This window comes from Tasmannia lanceolata, unplaced genomic scaffold, assembly GCF_043159265.1.
Source record: "Tasmannia lanceolata isolate RefF3 unplaced genomic scaffold, GAP_Taslan_0.1 ptg000003l, whole genome shotgun sequence".
NCBI classification, from domain to species: Eukaryota; Viridiplantae; Streptophyta; class Magnoliopsida; order Canellales; family Winteraceae; genus Tasmannia; species Tasmannia lanceolata.
The window spans coordinates 43,432,525-43,448,219 of NW_027518680.1; the positions used below are offsets into that span (position 1 = coordinate 43,432,525).

The 15,695-nt window shown below is 38.8% G+C and overlaps 1 protein-coding gene and 1 long non-coding RNA gene across 3 annotated transcripts; one reads left to right on the top strand and one right to left on the bottom strand.

The window, feature by feature from the left end:
- Nucleotides 1–739: 739 nt before the first annotated feature.
- LOC143862385 (agamous-like MADS-box protein AGL104) lies at nt 740–6,195 on the bottom strand. 2 transcript variants are annotated; one of them, XM_077373426.1, is made up of 11 exons: nt 5,911–6,195; nt 5,738–5,791; nt 5,591–5,609; nt 5,445–5,506; nt 5,321–5,348; nt 5,154–5,215; nt 4,365–4,467; nt 4,228–4,278; nt 4,009–4,133; nt 2,123–2,306; nt 740–1,880 (listed from the first exon to the last, which is right to left on the bottom strand). In XM_077373426.1, exons 1-11 carry the CDS (start codon nt 6,093–6,095, stop codon nt 1,767–1,769), a joined length of 987 nt encoding a protein of 328 aa, XP_077229541.1. In that variant the 5' UTR covers nt 6,096–6,195; the 3' UTR covers nt 740–1,766. The 2 variants fall into 2 exon arrangements, with proteins under 2 accessions (XP_077229541.1, XP_077229548.1); XM_077373433.1 differs by having other exon boundaries at nt 758–1,880; nt 4,365–4,464.
- Nucleotides 6,196–10,273: 4,078 nt separating this feature from the next.
- LOC143862398 (uncharacterized) lies at nt 10,274–14,553 on the top strand. The gene is made up of 7 exons (XR_013240286.1): nt 10,274–10,640; nt 10,819–10,895; nt 11,039–11,140; nt 12,843–12,893; nt 13,699–13,751; nt 13,850–13,933; nt 14,441–14,553. It is a non-coding gene; the product is annotated as an uncharacterized LOC143862398 (long non-coding RNA).
- Nucleotides 14,554–15,695: the final 1,142 nt, after the last annotated feature.

A 15,695-nucleotide genomic window follows, 5' to 3' on the forward strand; every position in this document is an offset into this window, starting at 1 on the left:
CTAACCCTCTATAGATCGGAGGGTTAGAATCAACCGATGGAAATAATTTTGGGGCATAACCTATTTAGGGTATGGCCCATCTAATGGACGGTTTGGAACTTTGGATAATCCTACGGTGCAGGACATACCGTACTTTTTATAAAGTGAGGAGTTACTCATAAAAAACAAACAACAGTGATGATAACATTCTCAAAAAGATTAAAAAATACTGTAAAAATGCGGGTGCCCGCGGGTTGACCCGACCCGACCCGTGTTTTTGCGGGTTGGGTCACCCGCGGGTTGGTTTTTGACGGGTCACGGAAACTTAGGCCCGTGCCCGCAAATTTGCGGGTGGGCCGGGTCGACCCGCGGGCACCAGGTCTACTTGAATGTATCAACCTCGGTCTTTTCCTCAGGACTTAAGCTCAGTTGATACCAAAAGAAGGGAAAAAAATGTTGGCTCGCTCTAGAATTCAAATCAATCAATTAATTAAGAACATGGAAGTAAAAGTGCAGAGATCTTCTTAAATAACTGGTTAGATGGTACGTACAGAGGATCATCCCTCTTATTCTGCCCTTTACATATGATGGATAATGAGAATTGGGTGAGAAATGGTGTTGGTTTAATGGAGGAAACCAAGCCTCAAAATAACACAAGTGTTACTGATTAGGTTGAAAACGCATACCCACCCTGTAAATGATTTATTTATTTAAATACTCAAGGCCACGTTGGGTTACATGAAAATAGGTGAGATAAGCTTACACCAACAATCGTTGTAAAACTAGCCATTAAAAACCAACTACCTAAATAGCATACTAACAAACACACTAACAATACCTACTAACTTGGAGGAGATAATTATCTCTAACTCCCTCCTTATACGAATCTGCATGTAAAACTACCATTCTTGTTTATTGACTAAGAAAGTGACTTGTTGACCAAGAAAGAAAAGGCTCCCTATTGCACACGTAACATCCATCCCCCCTTGAGTTTGGTCTTGTCCTCAACACCAAAATTAGGAATTTGATTCGTCCAAGTTGATTGCCTCGTTGCCATCTACATCTTCATAACAGGTCTCTATAAAAACAATTTCTTACACCGATGGCCCGGAACAAACTTCTCATTGCAATCATAGCACAACCCTTGTGCTCGTCTCTTCTGCAACTCAGCGGAGCCCATTCGTCGAATTGGAGGTGTAGGCACGCTATTAGTTGTGATGGGCTTCTTCGTGTCTGACGTTGGAATTGCACTGTGGTAAATTACGGGCCTCATACAAGCGGGCGAGTCCGATAGCATACTAACAAACGCTCTAATAATACCTACTAACTTGGAGGACATAATTATCTCTAACTCCCTCCTTATACGAATCTGCATGTAAAACTATCATTCTTGCTTTATTGACCAAGAAAGTGACTTGTTGACCAAGAAAGAAAAGGCTCCCTGTTGCACACATAACATGATATCGCTTTACATTAATGCTTGTTTTACATGCCTGAATAAATACGCCTGTTTTTGTTTCTCCTATTTTCTTCAACTCCAAAACAAAAATAAAATAACAAAAAATAAATAAAATGGAACAAAGAACTTGGTACTGCCACCCATAAGAAAGGAAATTATCCTAATCCTAATTTATTAAAGGCCTATCATCTGAAAGGTGATGTTTTAAAGCTCCTCAACTCTCGCGTGTTATAGCAAGCCCTGTAAAAGCTATGATACACTTGTTTTCTTTATCACAATAGGACAAAAAAGAAAACCATAAATACAAGTGGAAAGTTCCAAATCCGAGTCAGCTTTGCCACGTGGCAGCTTCTTCACTGGTTAGCAACTGCGTGCAACTTGTCGGGGTCTCCACCTGCTCACGTGGCATCATCTGAGGCATTTCAGGGCCTGCCATTCCATGCTGGCATGAAGATGTGTCAATGATTAGATGTTAGTGATAAGGCGATTAAAACCAGAAGAATAAACTAATGGGATTGGGACAAAAGATGGGACCCACCCTCAATGCTGAGGGTTATCAAGTGTAAATATAGATGGGCCCCATCACTTGCTCCAATCAAGGGAATTCAGATGGTCCTAGGCCACATTGGCAGTTTTGAAGTTAAAATTACACTTAAATGATATTCAAAGATTAAGGAGGCAAACTTGGATTAGAGGGAACGCGGGTGATGGAATTAGGGTGGAGAGTAGCTCTGTGGACGCGTACGCCTGGTGCCATGATGGCAGGTTCCTGTCACTCTGGTTGCTGATGTGGCATTCGCCAATGCTAGGGTCCACATGTATGCTTGTGCCATGAGAGAGCGAGTCGTAGATTGAGGTGGAGTGATCCCTAAAAACATGAGCAAAATAAGAATCAAATTGGATGATAATTACCACATGACCAGGTTAGAATTTCTTATTACCGTATATAATCTGTCTAAGTTGAGACATAAGTTTGGAAAAATGAACAAGAAACATGGGGTGGACAGGTGGTATTCTGATTCGATCCAAATGTATTGAAATTTGTATTAGATTTTTTTATTTTTTTTTAAAATTACGTTTAAAATGGGAATCGGAATAGGATGTGATTCCTTTTCCTGATTTTGCAGCCTATAAGTTATTACTTAATATTATTTTTTTAAATGTTTGCCTGATCGAAGGGGTCCTATTTGATCCACTGACCTCCTAATGCAAGGAAAATGCTAAAAAGATGGGCGGTTATTCTTTTTTACTGACAGACACTTCTTGGGCCCCACTTGCGCCTTGTAGACATTATCAGAACAATTGAACTGAAAGGATAACTCCGGCAAAAATGCTGTTGAATAATACACCCTGATTGGGTGATCCTACTACATACATGATCCACCAAGTCTTGTTTAGGGTTCTGCTTAGAAAAGCCAAACCATTGATTATGGGGTCCACTATCTTAGCATGGGATGTTAGTTCCAGACGCTTCCAAGTACATGTGGGATCAATGGTCATGATTTTACATACATGTATGTCCCACGGGGGACCCAGAAATTATATGTTACCGTTAATCCTTGGTGATCACTTTATCCTTGCCTAGTCATTCTCCAAGTCCAAGCAATGACTGTTCAGATATACCCATGATACCATTCCTTGATCATCTACCATCTATTTGTGCAACAATTGGAGACTCTGCACTCCCTTGACATCAAACTTGAAACTCAGACGATGTTTAGAGTTAACTCAGTGAGTTTTAGTACATGTGTTTGGGTTTGCCGAGACTTCAGTAGCATACACATTCTTGCATTCTCCTCTAAATGCTCCAACTTCACCACCCTTCTTATATTTATACCCTCTTTTTTTGTACTTTCTCAAGAATTTCATTTTCATAAAAAGACAAACAAAAGGGGAGGAAATATCATTTTCCAACTAATTATTCTAAAAAAGATTGGATAATGTTAATAGAATATTGGGTTTGCTAGGGACTTTCACAGAAAGGCATTTTGCGTCTGGCTGTTGGAAGGGAGAGCAGCCACCCAGGCTCACTTTTCAGCGGTTTTGTCGTATTCATTTAATTCATCTAAGGTGGCTACTCTCTCTTGCAATAGCCAGCCGTGAAATGTCTTTTTGCAAAAATCCCTAGCAAATCGTTAGAATATTATATCAACACTATCGTACCTAGTTACCTTTTTGTTTGGAAATTTTCTGTTTAGATACCCATAGCATGTTGGGAAGGGAAACCATATTCACACTCTCTTAAATATGTAATGACACTTCTCTCTCATTTTTTCAATTTAATTGTCAAAGGCTGTTATGATTCCCAAAAATGCTGCAAATTGGGAAGGGAGAAGATATCCAGACTCCCATGTTTTTATACTGGGACAGTGGGACCCCACTTATTTTCCTTTCTTCTTAGTCGTTAAAGACTGGTATAATTCCCACTTTGGCATCACCAGCCAATTAAAGTCTCCTTATCAACGTAGATATCATTTCCTTATTGGGAACTGTAAGAGCCCAAGGGACTATATAAATTAAGGGAGGAGTGTTATTATCAAAACTACTATTCTATTTATGAGAATAAATACCTTAGAGGAACCAAAGAGTCGGATCCAACGAAAAACTGAGCAGAGTTGGATGCATTCTCTGGCAACCAGCTTACAACTTCATTCTCAAACGAAGTCGGCATACCTTCTTGAGTGTCCAAATACATCTGCATTTTAAATATATATATAAAAAAAAACCCTTATTCCATTTCAACGTAAACTAATTTTTTTTTTCTTTTTTATTTCGTTTCTCTCTTTTACCTGCATACTTGAGGGATCGTAAGAAGAAAGATGGTTACTTAGTAAATATTTCTGCAAAAGTAGAAAAAAAGTTTTTAGATTCATGGATTTTTTTTCTTTTTTAAATTTTGCTAGCTTAACATGCATGCAAATTGCACCTTTCTCTGTGTGACGCATGCCAATGCATCCACAAGGAATTTCTCACAGGATTCAAACTCGGCTATGGACGCCATCTTTAGAGGGTCTGGCTCAAAAAACCTGCTATTTCTTAAGTAAGTTATGGATAATTATCGCTAAAAAAACTTAAATTAGATGGGGAATCATACTATAATAAGTCTTCGGGATTTACTAGTGACATTTTGCGGACCGTTAGTTGCATGAGAGAGCAGCCACATCAGATGAATTAAATGAACAAGACAAAATCTGTTGAATAGTGAGTCTATGTGGCTGCTCTCTCAGGCAACAGCCGGTCTGCGAAATGCCTTTTGCGATGGTCCCTAGCAATCCCTAAGTCTTAATATCAGACTTGATAAGCCTAATCAGGTCCCACTGATTAGTATGCTAGCGTGGATCCAGACCTTTCATTTTGTGGGCCACACTGTCGAGATGGCATGACTAGAAAATTACAATAATTAGATGAACCTGATCGTCTGATTATAAATTCCAAATGGAAGTTTAAGAAAAGAGAATGACTAGGTAGACAATCATTCTTGGGGTCACTGTTGACAGGCAGTTTTTGGGTCCCACGATCGAGACCGTTTATCTTTTAGAAAATCTTGATACAACACATGATCAACGGATCCAATAAGGGACATATGATACAAGAGGGTCTCATTAAGTGGCTGTTAGAAATGTTTGAACACAGTGATTTTCACATTATGACATGCACGAGTTATGGGACCACCTTTTAGTTTTTATTTTTTGGTTTTTATATATAGTTGCCACACCTTAGACGCTCCTCAGCCATTTGTAATTGGTGTTGAAACCTACTGATCTCTTGTTGGAGCTCCTACAAGAAATTAAAACAAAACAAAAATTTCATTCATAGACTACATGAATTTGGACATTTTACATGCGATTAGGGTGTAACAAAGGACAAAAAGTATATTTTTACCTCCACGTGGGAGTTGACAGCTCCTGGGCTGATTCAAATTGGCAAAATTCACAAGCGAAAAGTATATTTTATCAGAATAACAAAAAAAAAGTGAAAATATATGTGGAGAGAGAGAGAGAGAGACTTTGCCAGTTGAACAGCCATGTCGCTCTCACACTTGAGTTTCTTGAGAGTCCTAATCAAATACTGCACACGTGCAAAAGGAACAAAATGATATTTAATTTTTAAATATCATTAAACTAGATACATATCGGTTGGGAAGCTACATACCTCTCTATTTTGAACAGCACTGCACAAAAACATAAAAACGAATTTATTGGTTTAATTCCAACCCAAGGAACAAAACATAAAAACTAAAATTAGAAAACGAATTTTTCCATACTCAAATAGAAAAAAAATAAGAAATTTGGGCCATACCTTCCTCTATCATGGTCGGGAAGATTTATGTACCGAGTAAGGACATCTTCAATCCTAAAAAGCAAAACGCATAGAAAAAGAACAAAGAAAGATGAAAAAACCTTTAAAAATCACAAACAAATATCTAATAATTAAGAAAGGAGAAATCCTATTTTGGGTTTTTTTAATTGCACCTTCTCTTGCCGGAGAAGTGGCTAAGTCGTCCAGAGGGGGAGAACATGATAAGAGCGATATCAATATCACACAAGATAGAAAGCTCATAAGCCTTCTTAATAAGGCCATTCCTTCGCTTTGAAAAGGTAACTTGTCGATTAGTGTTGTTTTCTATTCTCTTTATCTGAAGTTTAACACGGCCCATGACTAAGAAAAGAAGGTGGGAGATGAGGAAGGTGAAAAAAAGGGAGACAGATAATGAGAAAGGGTAAAAAGGAAAAAACCCAGCAAAAGAAAATGGCTTAAAGAAGGTGGATAAGAGAGAGAGAGAGAGAGAGAGAGAGAGAGAGAGAGAGAGAGAGAGAGAGAGAGAGAGAGAGAGAGAGAGATTTAATGGTAATCCCTTGAGAGAAGGAGTTCGGTTAGAAAATGGCGAAGGACCGAAATTCACTCGAAGCAGATTGGGCCTTTGTTGGTTCGCTTCTTTCGAGTTTTTTGGGTTTTGCGGAGGGATTCAATGACCCCGCGAATTTCTCCAGTTTTTGGAATTTTTCTCGCTTCACTCCGCGGGTTTGTTTGGTTTTTTTGCATACGTGGCTCCTCCTCTCTCTCTCTCTCTCTCTCTCTCTCTCTCTCTCTCTCTCCTCCCCCCACCCCCCCCCCCCGCCCCCCTCAATCGACAACAGCTTTAAGCCTAGTGTTTTCCCCCCTTTGTATGCCTTGATTTCTTTCTTTCCTTTTTTCTTAGACTAGTAAAAACGACATTGCACGTGCGTGAGCAAAGGTATTTTACAATGAAATTTAGCATAAGCATAGATAGGGCTGCAACTCGAGCCGGGTTTTACCCGACCCGCATCGACTCGACCCGAAAATAGCCTGGGTTGGGTTCAGGTTTCATGGGTTTCGGGTCGAGCCGGGTTGAGCATTCAAAAGCCCGCATGAATCTCAGGTCGAGCCGGGTTTGAAGGGGCCCGACCCGACCCGACCCGAGTTACATAAGTTATAATATATACATTTTTTTCTATTGTTAGTTAAAAGTTAAAAGTGAAAACCCACGCACCCACTGTTATTGTATGTGAGTGTAATTTCTGCTTCTATGAGTTGAGTTGATTCAAGTGTTTGATTCAGCATTGTTTGATTGTAATTACAACATTGTTTGATTACAGCATTGTTTGATTCAAGTGTAATGTGAGTGTAATTACATCATTGTTTGATTCAAGTGTAATGTGAGTGTAATTTCTACTTCTATGAGTTGAGTTGCCTTGCCAAATAAGAATTTTCCTTAAAAAATTGCGTCAACGTGAAAAAACCCGACCCGAGATTTATCATGGGTAGGGCCGGGTTTGGGAATCGTGGGTTTTCCGAAAAAAAACCCGACCCGACCCGACCCGAGATTTATCATGGGTAGGGCCGGGTTTGGGAATCGTGGGTTTTCCGAAAAAAAAACCCGACCCGACCCAACCCGAGATATTTCTCGGGTAGGGTTGGGTTCTCCAAAACCCGACCCGCCCGACCCGAGTTGCAGCCCTAAGTATAGAAAACTGATTTGTAGAAATTTTTCATTTTCCAACTAAATAAAATAATTTGTCAACTGATTAAAATAAGGTGATATAGATAGAGAATAGCCATTATCAGATAAGTTGATTCTAACACAAGCTTTCTATAATTTTTTTTGGAGTTACTACTATTATGCCATTATAGATAAAAATCATTTAAGATAGAATTTATCCAGAACAACATATCATAATTGGATACATCTAAAAATTATTTGCATAGAAGAAGTGAAATTTCCATCCGTTTTCTGAGTTTTTACCCCTTCCTTGGTTGTCTTTTAACAAAAAAGGCCGAATTTTCACTTTTTTGTTTTTTGTTTTTGAAAAATAAAGTAATTCCCAGGAAAAAAACAAATAAAAGGGGGTGGTAATGCTGAGCAGGGGGGGCGGGGGGATATCTCTGCCCATGATCTTATATTATCCTAAAAATAAAATGTTAACCAGTCTTCCCTGCAAATGTATGCAATAAGATAGGAATGTACTGGCATTTTTTTTATAAGAGGAATTAGACCTCAGCAGATCGGAGGGTGAGGATCACCCTATGGAGGATATTTTCAAGGCACAACCTATTTACTCGAGGGCCGAACAAATGAACGGTTTAGATCCCTCAAACAATGCAGGCGCCACTGTTTTGGTGGCGCTGCATGGGCCACCATGTACATAGGTTGTGCTGCAAAAATCATTACCCTAGGATGATCCCAACCGTCCGGTCTGTAGAAATTTCCATAATGATGAAAATATTGTGGTGCTAATGTCATTTCCCTTTAAATATAAAAGAGAAGACAGGTCCGGGTCAAACGGGCGGGGTGGAAATGACCCGTGAAATTTTACAGGTCATTGGGCTTAGATGCACACCCGGCCCGTGCAGGCCGGGTCGACCCGCGGGTCATCCAGATTTTTTACGTTTCTGTTAAGAATTTTTTTTTTTTTTGTACAGGGATTTGCCAGCCACCTTCGTCGAGGGTACTTCTCGGCTTGTCGCACATCCTTTGGTGCAAAGATTGGCAGAAGTACGATTTGTGCAGAGGTGGCTAGCAATAAATAATAATCATGTGTAGACACCCCCATTTTATTCTGCTTTATCCAACAAAGGTGTTTATTTGTTTCCCTCATAGAGTCTATTCCCTGTGTCTTCTCGCCTTTTTTCCTTAGTTTTTCCTCAGTTTGCATCCGCTTTTCATTCATTTTCTATTTACTTTCGCATATTTTCCATAGAATTACTTCCATGGGAGATTTGAATTCTTTAGAGTTGGATTAGGCCAATTTGGAATGGGCCCATCATATTGATTTGCGAATTTAAAATTCTAATGGGTTCGGATAATAAGGAAATTGGGCCCACTTAATTTTGCAATTTATGGGTTTCGACCAAGCAAGCAAGGCCCGTCACAAAGGGAAATAGAGGAATTTGGTTAATTTTTAGAATAGCCCACTATGGTCGAAAATTATAAATTTATATACAAAATGGAAATTCGGTCAATTTGAAATGGGCCCATTAGTGCTTCAAGTTTCATCCTATCTAAAGTTTTACTCCAAGGGATGTCCGGCCAACATTAGATTTGGTCCCTTGTCCATTTTAAGAAAGGAACCAAAAAGAAACACTTCAAAAGGAAATTGGTCCAAGGCGGGGCCCACTTTAATTGCCAATTACTAGGAACATGGGCTGGGTAAAGTCAATAAGAGGTGTATGCTTGATGAGGTGCGTGCGACACGTGCGACATCCTGTCATCCTTGACTTTCTAAGTTATCAAAGAGGAAATCAAAGTTGGTGTTTACAGTTATACAAAAGGAAGCTGTTGCATATTACACTTATTTCTAAGGGAAAATGACCAAATGAAAGGGCTTTCTACTGACTATGACATTTGAAGAGGGGAGACTTGGAAATAACCAATATACAGTGATGGTGACTGGTTTGCATGGGTTTAGAACAAAAATACCCTCATTTTTAAAATACCGTCACCTCTCTCTCTCTCTCTCTCTCTCTCTCTCTCTCTCTCTCTCTCTTATGAGATGATCCCAACCATCAATTAGAGGGCCACAATTCTTCTCTCTTTCTCTCTCATGGGATGATCCCAACAGTCCATTAGAGGACCACAATGCCCCCTCTCTCTCTCTCGTGGGATGATCCCAACCATTCATTAGAGGGCCCCATTGCCCCTCTCTCTCATGGGATGATCCCAACCATCAATTAGAGGGCCACAATTCCTCTCTTTCTCTCTCATGGGATGATCCCAACAGTCCATTAGAGGGCCATAATGCCTCTCTCTCTCTCTCTCTCTCTCTCTCTCTCTCTCTCTCTCTCTCTCTCTCTCTCTCTCTCGTGGGATGATCCCAACCGTCCATTAGAGGGCCCCAATGCCCCCCTCTCTCCCATGGGATGATCCCAACCGTCCATTAAAGGGCCACAATGCCCCCTCTCTCTCATGGAATGATCCCAACCGTCTATTAGAGGGCCACAATGCCCCTCTCTCTCATGGGATGATCCCAACCGTCCATTAGAGGGCCACAATGCCCTCTTTCTCTCATGGGATGATCCCAACCGTCCATTAGAGGGTCACAATGCCCCCACTACAAGAAAAAGGACTATTACCAACGTTCTTCTTCCAGCGTTTTAGAAAAACGTTGCTAATAGGCAATATGCACCGACGTTCGTACATAGATCGACAGTGAAGAATTATTCCCGCGCCCCACTTAAAAAAATATGCCTTGGGTATTTACCAACGTTCCGTGAACGTCACTAAAACTGATTAATCACCGACGTTTGCTAAGTAAAACGTAGCTAATTTGGATTACGAGTTACCGACATTTAGAAAATGTCGCTGATGATGAGAACCACTGGCGTGAGTTTGGGAACGTCCGTGATTTCACTCCCAAATAAGTCGGGGAACTACCGCTCGAGCGGAGTTCACTTCTCAGCTCGTTCTGTTCGTGCCCTAAAAACAGAACAGAACGAGCCCTAAAAACTCCATTTCTTCCTTAAAACTTTGTGTTTTGCTTAGTTTGTACCTGAGAACTTTGGTTTTTGCTTCCCCATACCAGAAACGAGCCCTGGAATCTCCATTTTCTTCCTGATCATTGCAATTTTTGGGGGTTTTGGGCAATTTCTCATCTCTGCAGTTTTGTCTAACTCTCTCACAGTTCTATGGTGAAAAAAATGAAGATTTGATCTTCTCGGATTCCCTTCGTTCCTAAAGAATAAGGTAGAGATGAAGTATTTTTTCTTTTTTTCTTTTTATAAATTCAGTTTCATCTTGATTTTTGGCTTTTCCTCTTTGATCTTCTCGGATTCCTAAAATCTCCATTTTGTTGCTCGTCTTTGGGGGTTTGGGACGATTTCTCATCTCTCCATTTTTCTTCAACTCTCTCCTACAATCGTAGGGAGAAGAAAATGAAGATATGATCTTCATCTCTCTGACAGTTTCTAAACGAATAAGAGGAGGAGGTCAAGCAAATAGGTATAATCTCTGATGTATAGTTTTCTTCTTTCTTCTTATAGTATTCATCTAAAGATCTAAGTTCTAGGGCTCTATTATTTTCTAGCTAGTTTCATCTTGATTTTTGGCTTTTCATCTTAGATTTTCATTTTTCATCTTTCCAGAACCCTATTTCTTTGGCAAATCGTGGTGTATTTCGACTTCAAGCTCGGCTTCTTGCACTTGACTAAGGAAATCACAGAAAAGCTCGGCTTATTTCTTTTCTTGTAATTTCTTCTATAGTTTTTGAAATACCTGCTTAATTATCGAACGCCTAGAAATTTTTTTCATATTGTGAAATTTTCTGTCAACTTAAATCCTGATTTACCATTACTGATGTATTTTTCTGCTTAGTTTAGTTAATATGTATATAGATTATGTTGTGATGTTTTTGTTTCCCTTGCAATTATGATATTTTAGTCTATGGGTTAAGTATAATTAGCTACATGATGCTGAAAATTGAAGAGATAGGATACCACCAAAATGGGTCCTTATTTGCAAATAAGATTATTTTAAGTTAGTCTTATTTGCAAATAGGACATTAAGGCCAATTTAGAAGGCATTAACTATGATATAAACATATTATAAACATTATTTGCATGTAAAATTATATATAAGTGACGACTAAATGCATGAATGATTATGCGCATATTATTTTAGGGTTATCCAATGACACCCTTTTACTCACAAGTGAATTTACAAGTATCTAATTTCTCAACATCAATTGTAACTGCTGAATATATTTCATTATTTTTCGAACATCAACATGCATGAATTGTTCTAATGGCGTCGAATGTGTAGGGAATTTAAACGGGTAGAAGTTACCCCTAAAAGCTAGCCTTTAGAGGAGGATGCCCATTCCCTTATAACCCATCCCCATCCAAACTTATCCGATGTGGAACTAGTTGCTTTTGCGTGGAACCCCAACAAAATGTTGCTCTGCAGTTTCTTGTAGGAATGCTTTTCTAGGTTCGAACTTAAATGGTGTCTAATTTCTTATCTTGATTTGTTTGTGGTTCAATGGAATTGTTTCGATTCAACCTAAAGGTATGTAATCTGGGAAGTCGGGCATCAGTCGAAACTTTGGGAGTTATGGACGTGCTACAGAAGATGTTCATTTTAAGTCATAAAATAATGTCTTTTAGAGCTGCCAAAGTGTATCATTTAAAACTTACCAGAATGGGCAACACCACCACTAAATAGGCTATGGACTATGTTATCAACCATCGATGGATTCCTTAAAAATTTGATCTAAAGACCGGGAGGCTTGACATTTAATTTCCAGGGTGCAAAGCTGTGTCAACCGAATGTGAGCAATGAGTATCATAGAAGGGCCCTCAAATCGTTGGAACTTTTATAATTGAAGCAACATTATTCCACTAGACAACTCCCTAGACACAACGTGTCTCTGGAGCAACTGGTTGTTTCACACTTTGCAAAGAGTTGTGTATGTGTTGTCTGGTCATAATGTGTCTTTGGATGTCTACTGTTCTTAGTGACAAAATGCTTGTTGCTCCCCTTTCAATGTTTCGATGATCACATCAAAGTATTTTTTTTATGTCAACAAAATGCTTGCTGGTAGGGGTGTCTGTAATTGACTATTGTCTTTCATTTTAGGTCTGTTCGTTTTCGATTTGTGTTCCTGACTGTCTAGTCACAATGAGCTATTTGTCATAGATCTGACAAAAGTAGGTTTGTTTGGCTATTTGATTCTTTTTTCCTATTTCAACTTGCCATTTCTACAAGCTCTTCTCGAATGGTAATCAATTTCCTCATTATGTTACAGCTAGTGACAGTCATTTCCCTTCAAAATAGCTATGGAAGCACTAGTTTTTTAGTCATTGACATCCTGCTCACAACAAAAACTGATTAGTTTTTTTTCCATCTGTTCAACCTTTGTAAAATTCTTACTCTCATCCAAATTTGCAGAAAAAGCATCCGTTTCTCGAGGGGAGCTTCAATTTACGATTAAGTGATAAGGTAAGCCCCAAATCCTCTATAATTGATGTTGTTTTACTTTTGGCAACCCTGGAATTCTTCACAAATAGTCAAAGTAATAGCTTCCTGTTGAGTTGAAATGTCATGCATCATCAACAGGGTCGGTGGCAAGCAAGATGAGCCTTCAATGTAAGCAGTTTCTTCCACTTTCTTGAAGAAATTTTAATTGTTCTCTGTCTTGTGCATAAATTCTTGTTACAGAGAATCTCCATTCTATCCGCACTCTATCATTAGGATTCTGCCCTATGTTAAAATGAACTATTCCGTGATTTGTCTGTCATTAACTGTTGGATAACAAGTGTGATTTTCAGCAACTATTATCCAACATTGAAGCTCCTTCGCATTTTCTCAATAATCCTTTTCTTCCTCTTGGATCTTGATCTACATGTGGCTGTTATCTGATGTTATGAGCAGATTTCAGCACATAGCTCAATTTAATTTCATGTTTCCTCTGCTGCAAATTTGATATCACATTTTGAAGTAAGCTTTTTTGTTTCAAATCTAACTCTCAAATAGTGACTTGGATCGCAAGAGTCTCTGAGAAGTGAGCCTGTGTGGCTGCTCTCACATGTAACAGCCCATCCTTAGTTTTTAGTGGTTAGTTTCATGTTTTGTGAAACAACCAGTTACTCGAAAAGCTTAAGCTGCCAAAGTGAATATTCTGCAAAATTCAACATGGGTGTGGGTTTGATTTTTATACTTGTTATGTTTCTTATGAATCTTGATCTGTTACTTTGATGAGTAAAATGATTGGAGCTAACATTAGATGTTTTATTCGATCTTGCAGAGACGTACTAGGGAGGCAATGGATGGTTGTGCCATATTTTGGAAAGAGAATTTGTAAGTATTTTTGCTTGTGCTTCATCTTCTCTCACATTAAATAGTAATGTGCTATTCTGGTTCAGTTAGATTTCTGACTCGTGACTTCATTGTCCTAGGTTTTGCTTGCTGGAGGGAGAGAGCATTGAGTTTAAGGGGTTTGGTCTCCGTGATAATGTGGCCCCCAACTCTTTGTATTTGAGGTAGCCATGTATAAATTGATGCTTTGATTCCAATTTAACGAAACCTTTAATTTCTTTGTTACAGGACTTCTATCATTAGTATTTAGAACGTATGTCACATGAAAAAATTCATTCAATGAATACATTTCCTGTGCATCTGATCTTTTCTCATTTCCTCACAACAAGCAAAATCAGAAGAACAGGGATGGTGGTTTTCATTTGAATTCCTCCATTGGCTCTTGATATTCAATTTTACAATATTTTCTGTTCTTATAATCTACGCAACTCAACTCAACTAAGCCTTTGTCCCAAACTATTTGGGGTCGGTAAATGAATGCTTTAGAAAATTTTCATGAGTATCTGTTCTTATAATGAAGGTGAAGTACTAACAAAGAAAAAGGATATTTTCAGGGATAGGTACTCTTAACAAATGCTGACTGTATTGACATCAGATTTTCATTTAATATGTTATTTCTATACGAAATTATGATTTATGAAGCCATCTTACCTAAGACCTCTGCATTTCAGATTCTCGACGTGCACCGGGACTGATGAAGAGGTGAAGATTGCATCCGGTAATTCAGAATGCACAAAACTTGAGCATCCTTTGAAGCTCTACAGCTCTTATGCGAGTGTCAAGGTTACTCTCTTTCCTTGTATCTAGTGGTTCTTGTGCGTAGTGTCTGAAATGGATGTTATTGAACTATTTTATGTTAATTTTGGACGGGGGAACACAAGAACTAGAGGTTTTCAGGTTGTCGATCTCTCATGTATGGAGACATTTCATTATGCTAGTATAGGTGTGTATACAGGTTCTATTAATAAAATTTGTGGATGTAGTTACTTGTACTTGTCAACAGGTTGTGCATAATGTAATGGTTGTTTATCCAAACAAGTTGTGAATGTGGATATATTTATGTGATTGTTTGTATTAAAATGTAAACAGGTGTACACCAGATTAACACATGTGCTGTAGTGTAAATGTACCAAAATTTAGGGAGAATTAAACAATCAGTCATTTCATTAATATCATAATCTGATAAGTTTCCCTTGTTGATTCTATGAGTCGTTCATGATAAGCTTGTGGTAGAGATGGATTAATGCCATTGATTTTATAACTTCTATTTATTTTATTTTAGATTCAAGATGTTGATGAAAGTAGTTTACAAGATCAAAGAGGAAGCATGACTTCCTTGTGCTCGCTTGATACAGGTTACAGGTTGTATCTTCATTTGATGGACATATTCAAAATAAAGGGATTTTTAAAAAAAAAAAAAATTTCTATATTTACCGACGGTCCTGACCGTCGGTGTTTTCAACAATAATCACCGACGCTCCAAAAACGTCGCTGAATAGTATATTCACCAATGGTCAGTAACCGTCGGTGTATTTACCAACGCTCCAAAAACGATGGCAAATATACATATCCAAAGGCCACTTGGGAATTAACGACGGTCACAACCGTCGGTGTAATATTATATACACCGACGGTTTCTTAAACCGTCGGCGATTACCTTAACAGCAACGTTTGATTTTGATTTATAACGACGTTCATAAACGCCGGTATAAATAGTATCACCGACGTTTTTAAATAAACGTCGGTATATACATTTAGCCACGGTAGCATCAGTGACGTTCACTAAAAGTGTCGGTGTAAGTTACACCGACATTCATTGGTATATACACCGACGGTCATGACCGTCGGTGAAACTCATTTTTCTTGTAGTGCCCGCAGGTTCGTGCACCTCTCTCCGGTATCCTCTAAACCACTGCTTACACTGTA

What these genes read in the sequence shown, in the direction of transcription:
- LOC143862385 (XM_077373426.1), bottom strand. Translation starts at nt 6,095, where the DNA reads ATGGGCCGTGTTAAACTTCAGATAAAGAGAATAGAAAACAACACTAAT. An exon ending in CTGTCAACTCCCACGTGGAG is followed by an intron (nt 5,216 to 5,320) that starts GTAAAAATATAC and finishes AATTTCTTGTAG; the next exon opens with GAGCTCCAACAAGAGATCAG. An exon ending in CCGCGTTCCCTCTAATCCAA is followed by an intron (nt 1,881 to 2,122) that starts GTTTGCCTCCTT and finishes TCTTCATGCCAG; the next exon opens with CATGGAATGGCAGGCCCTGA.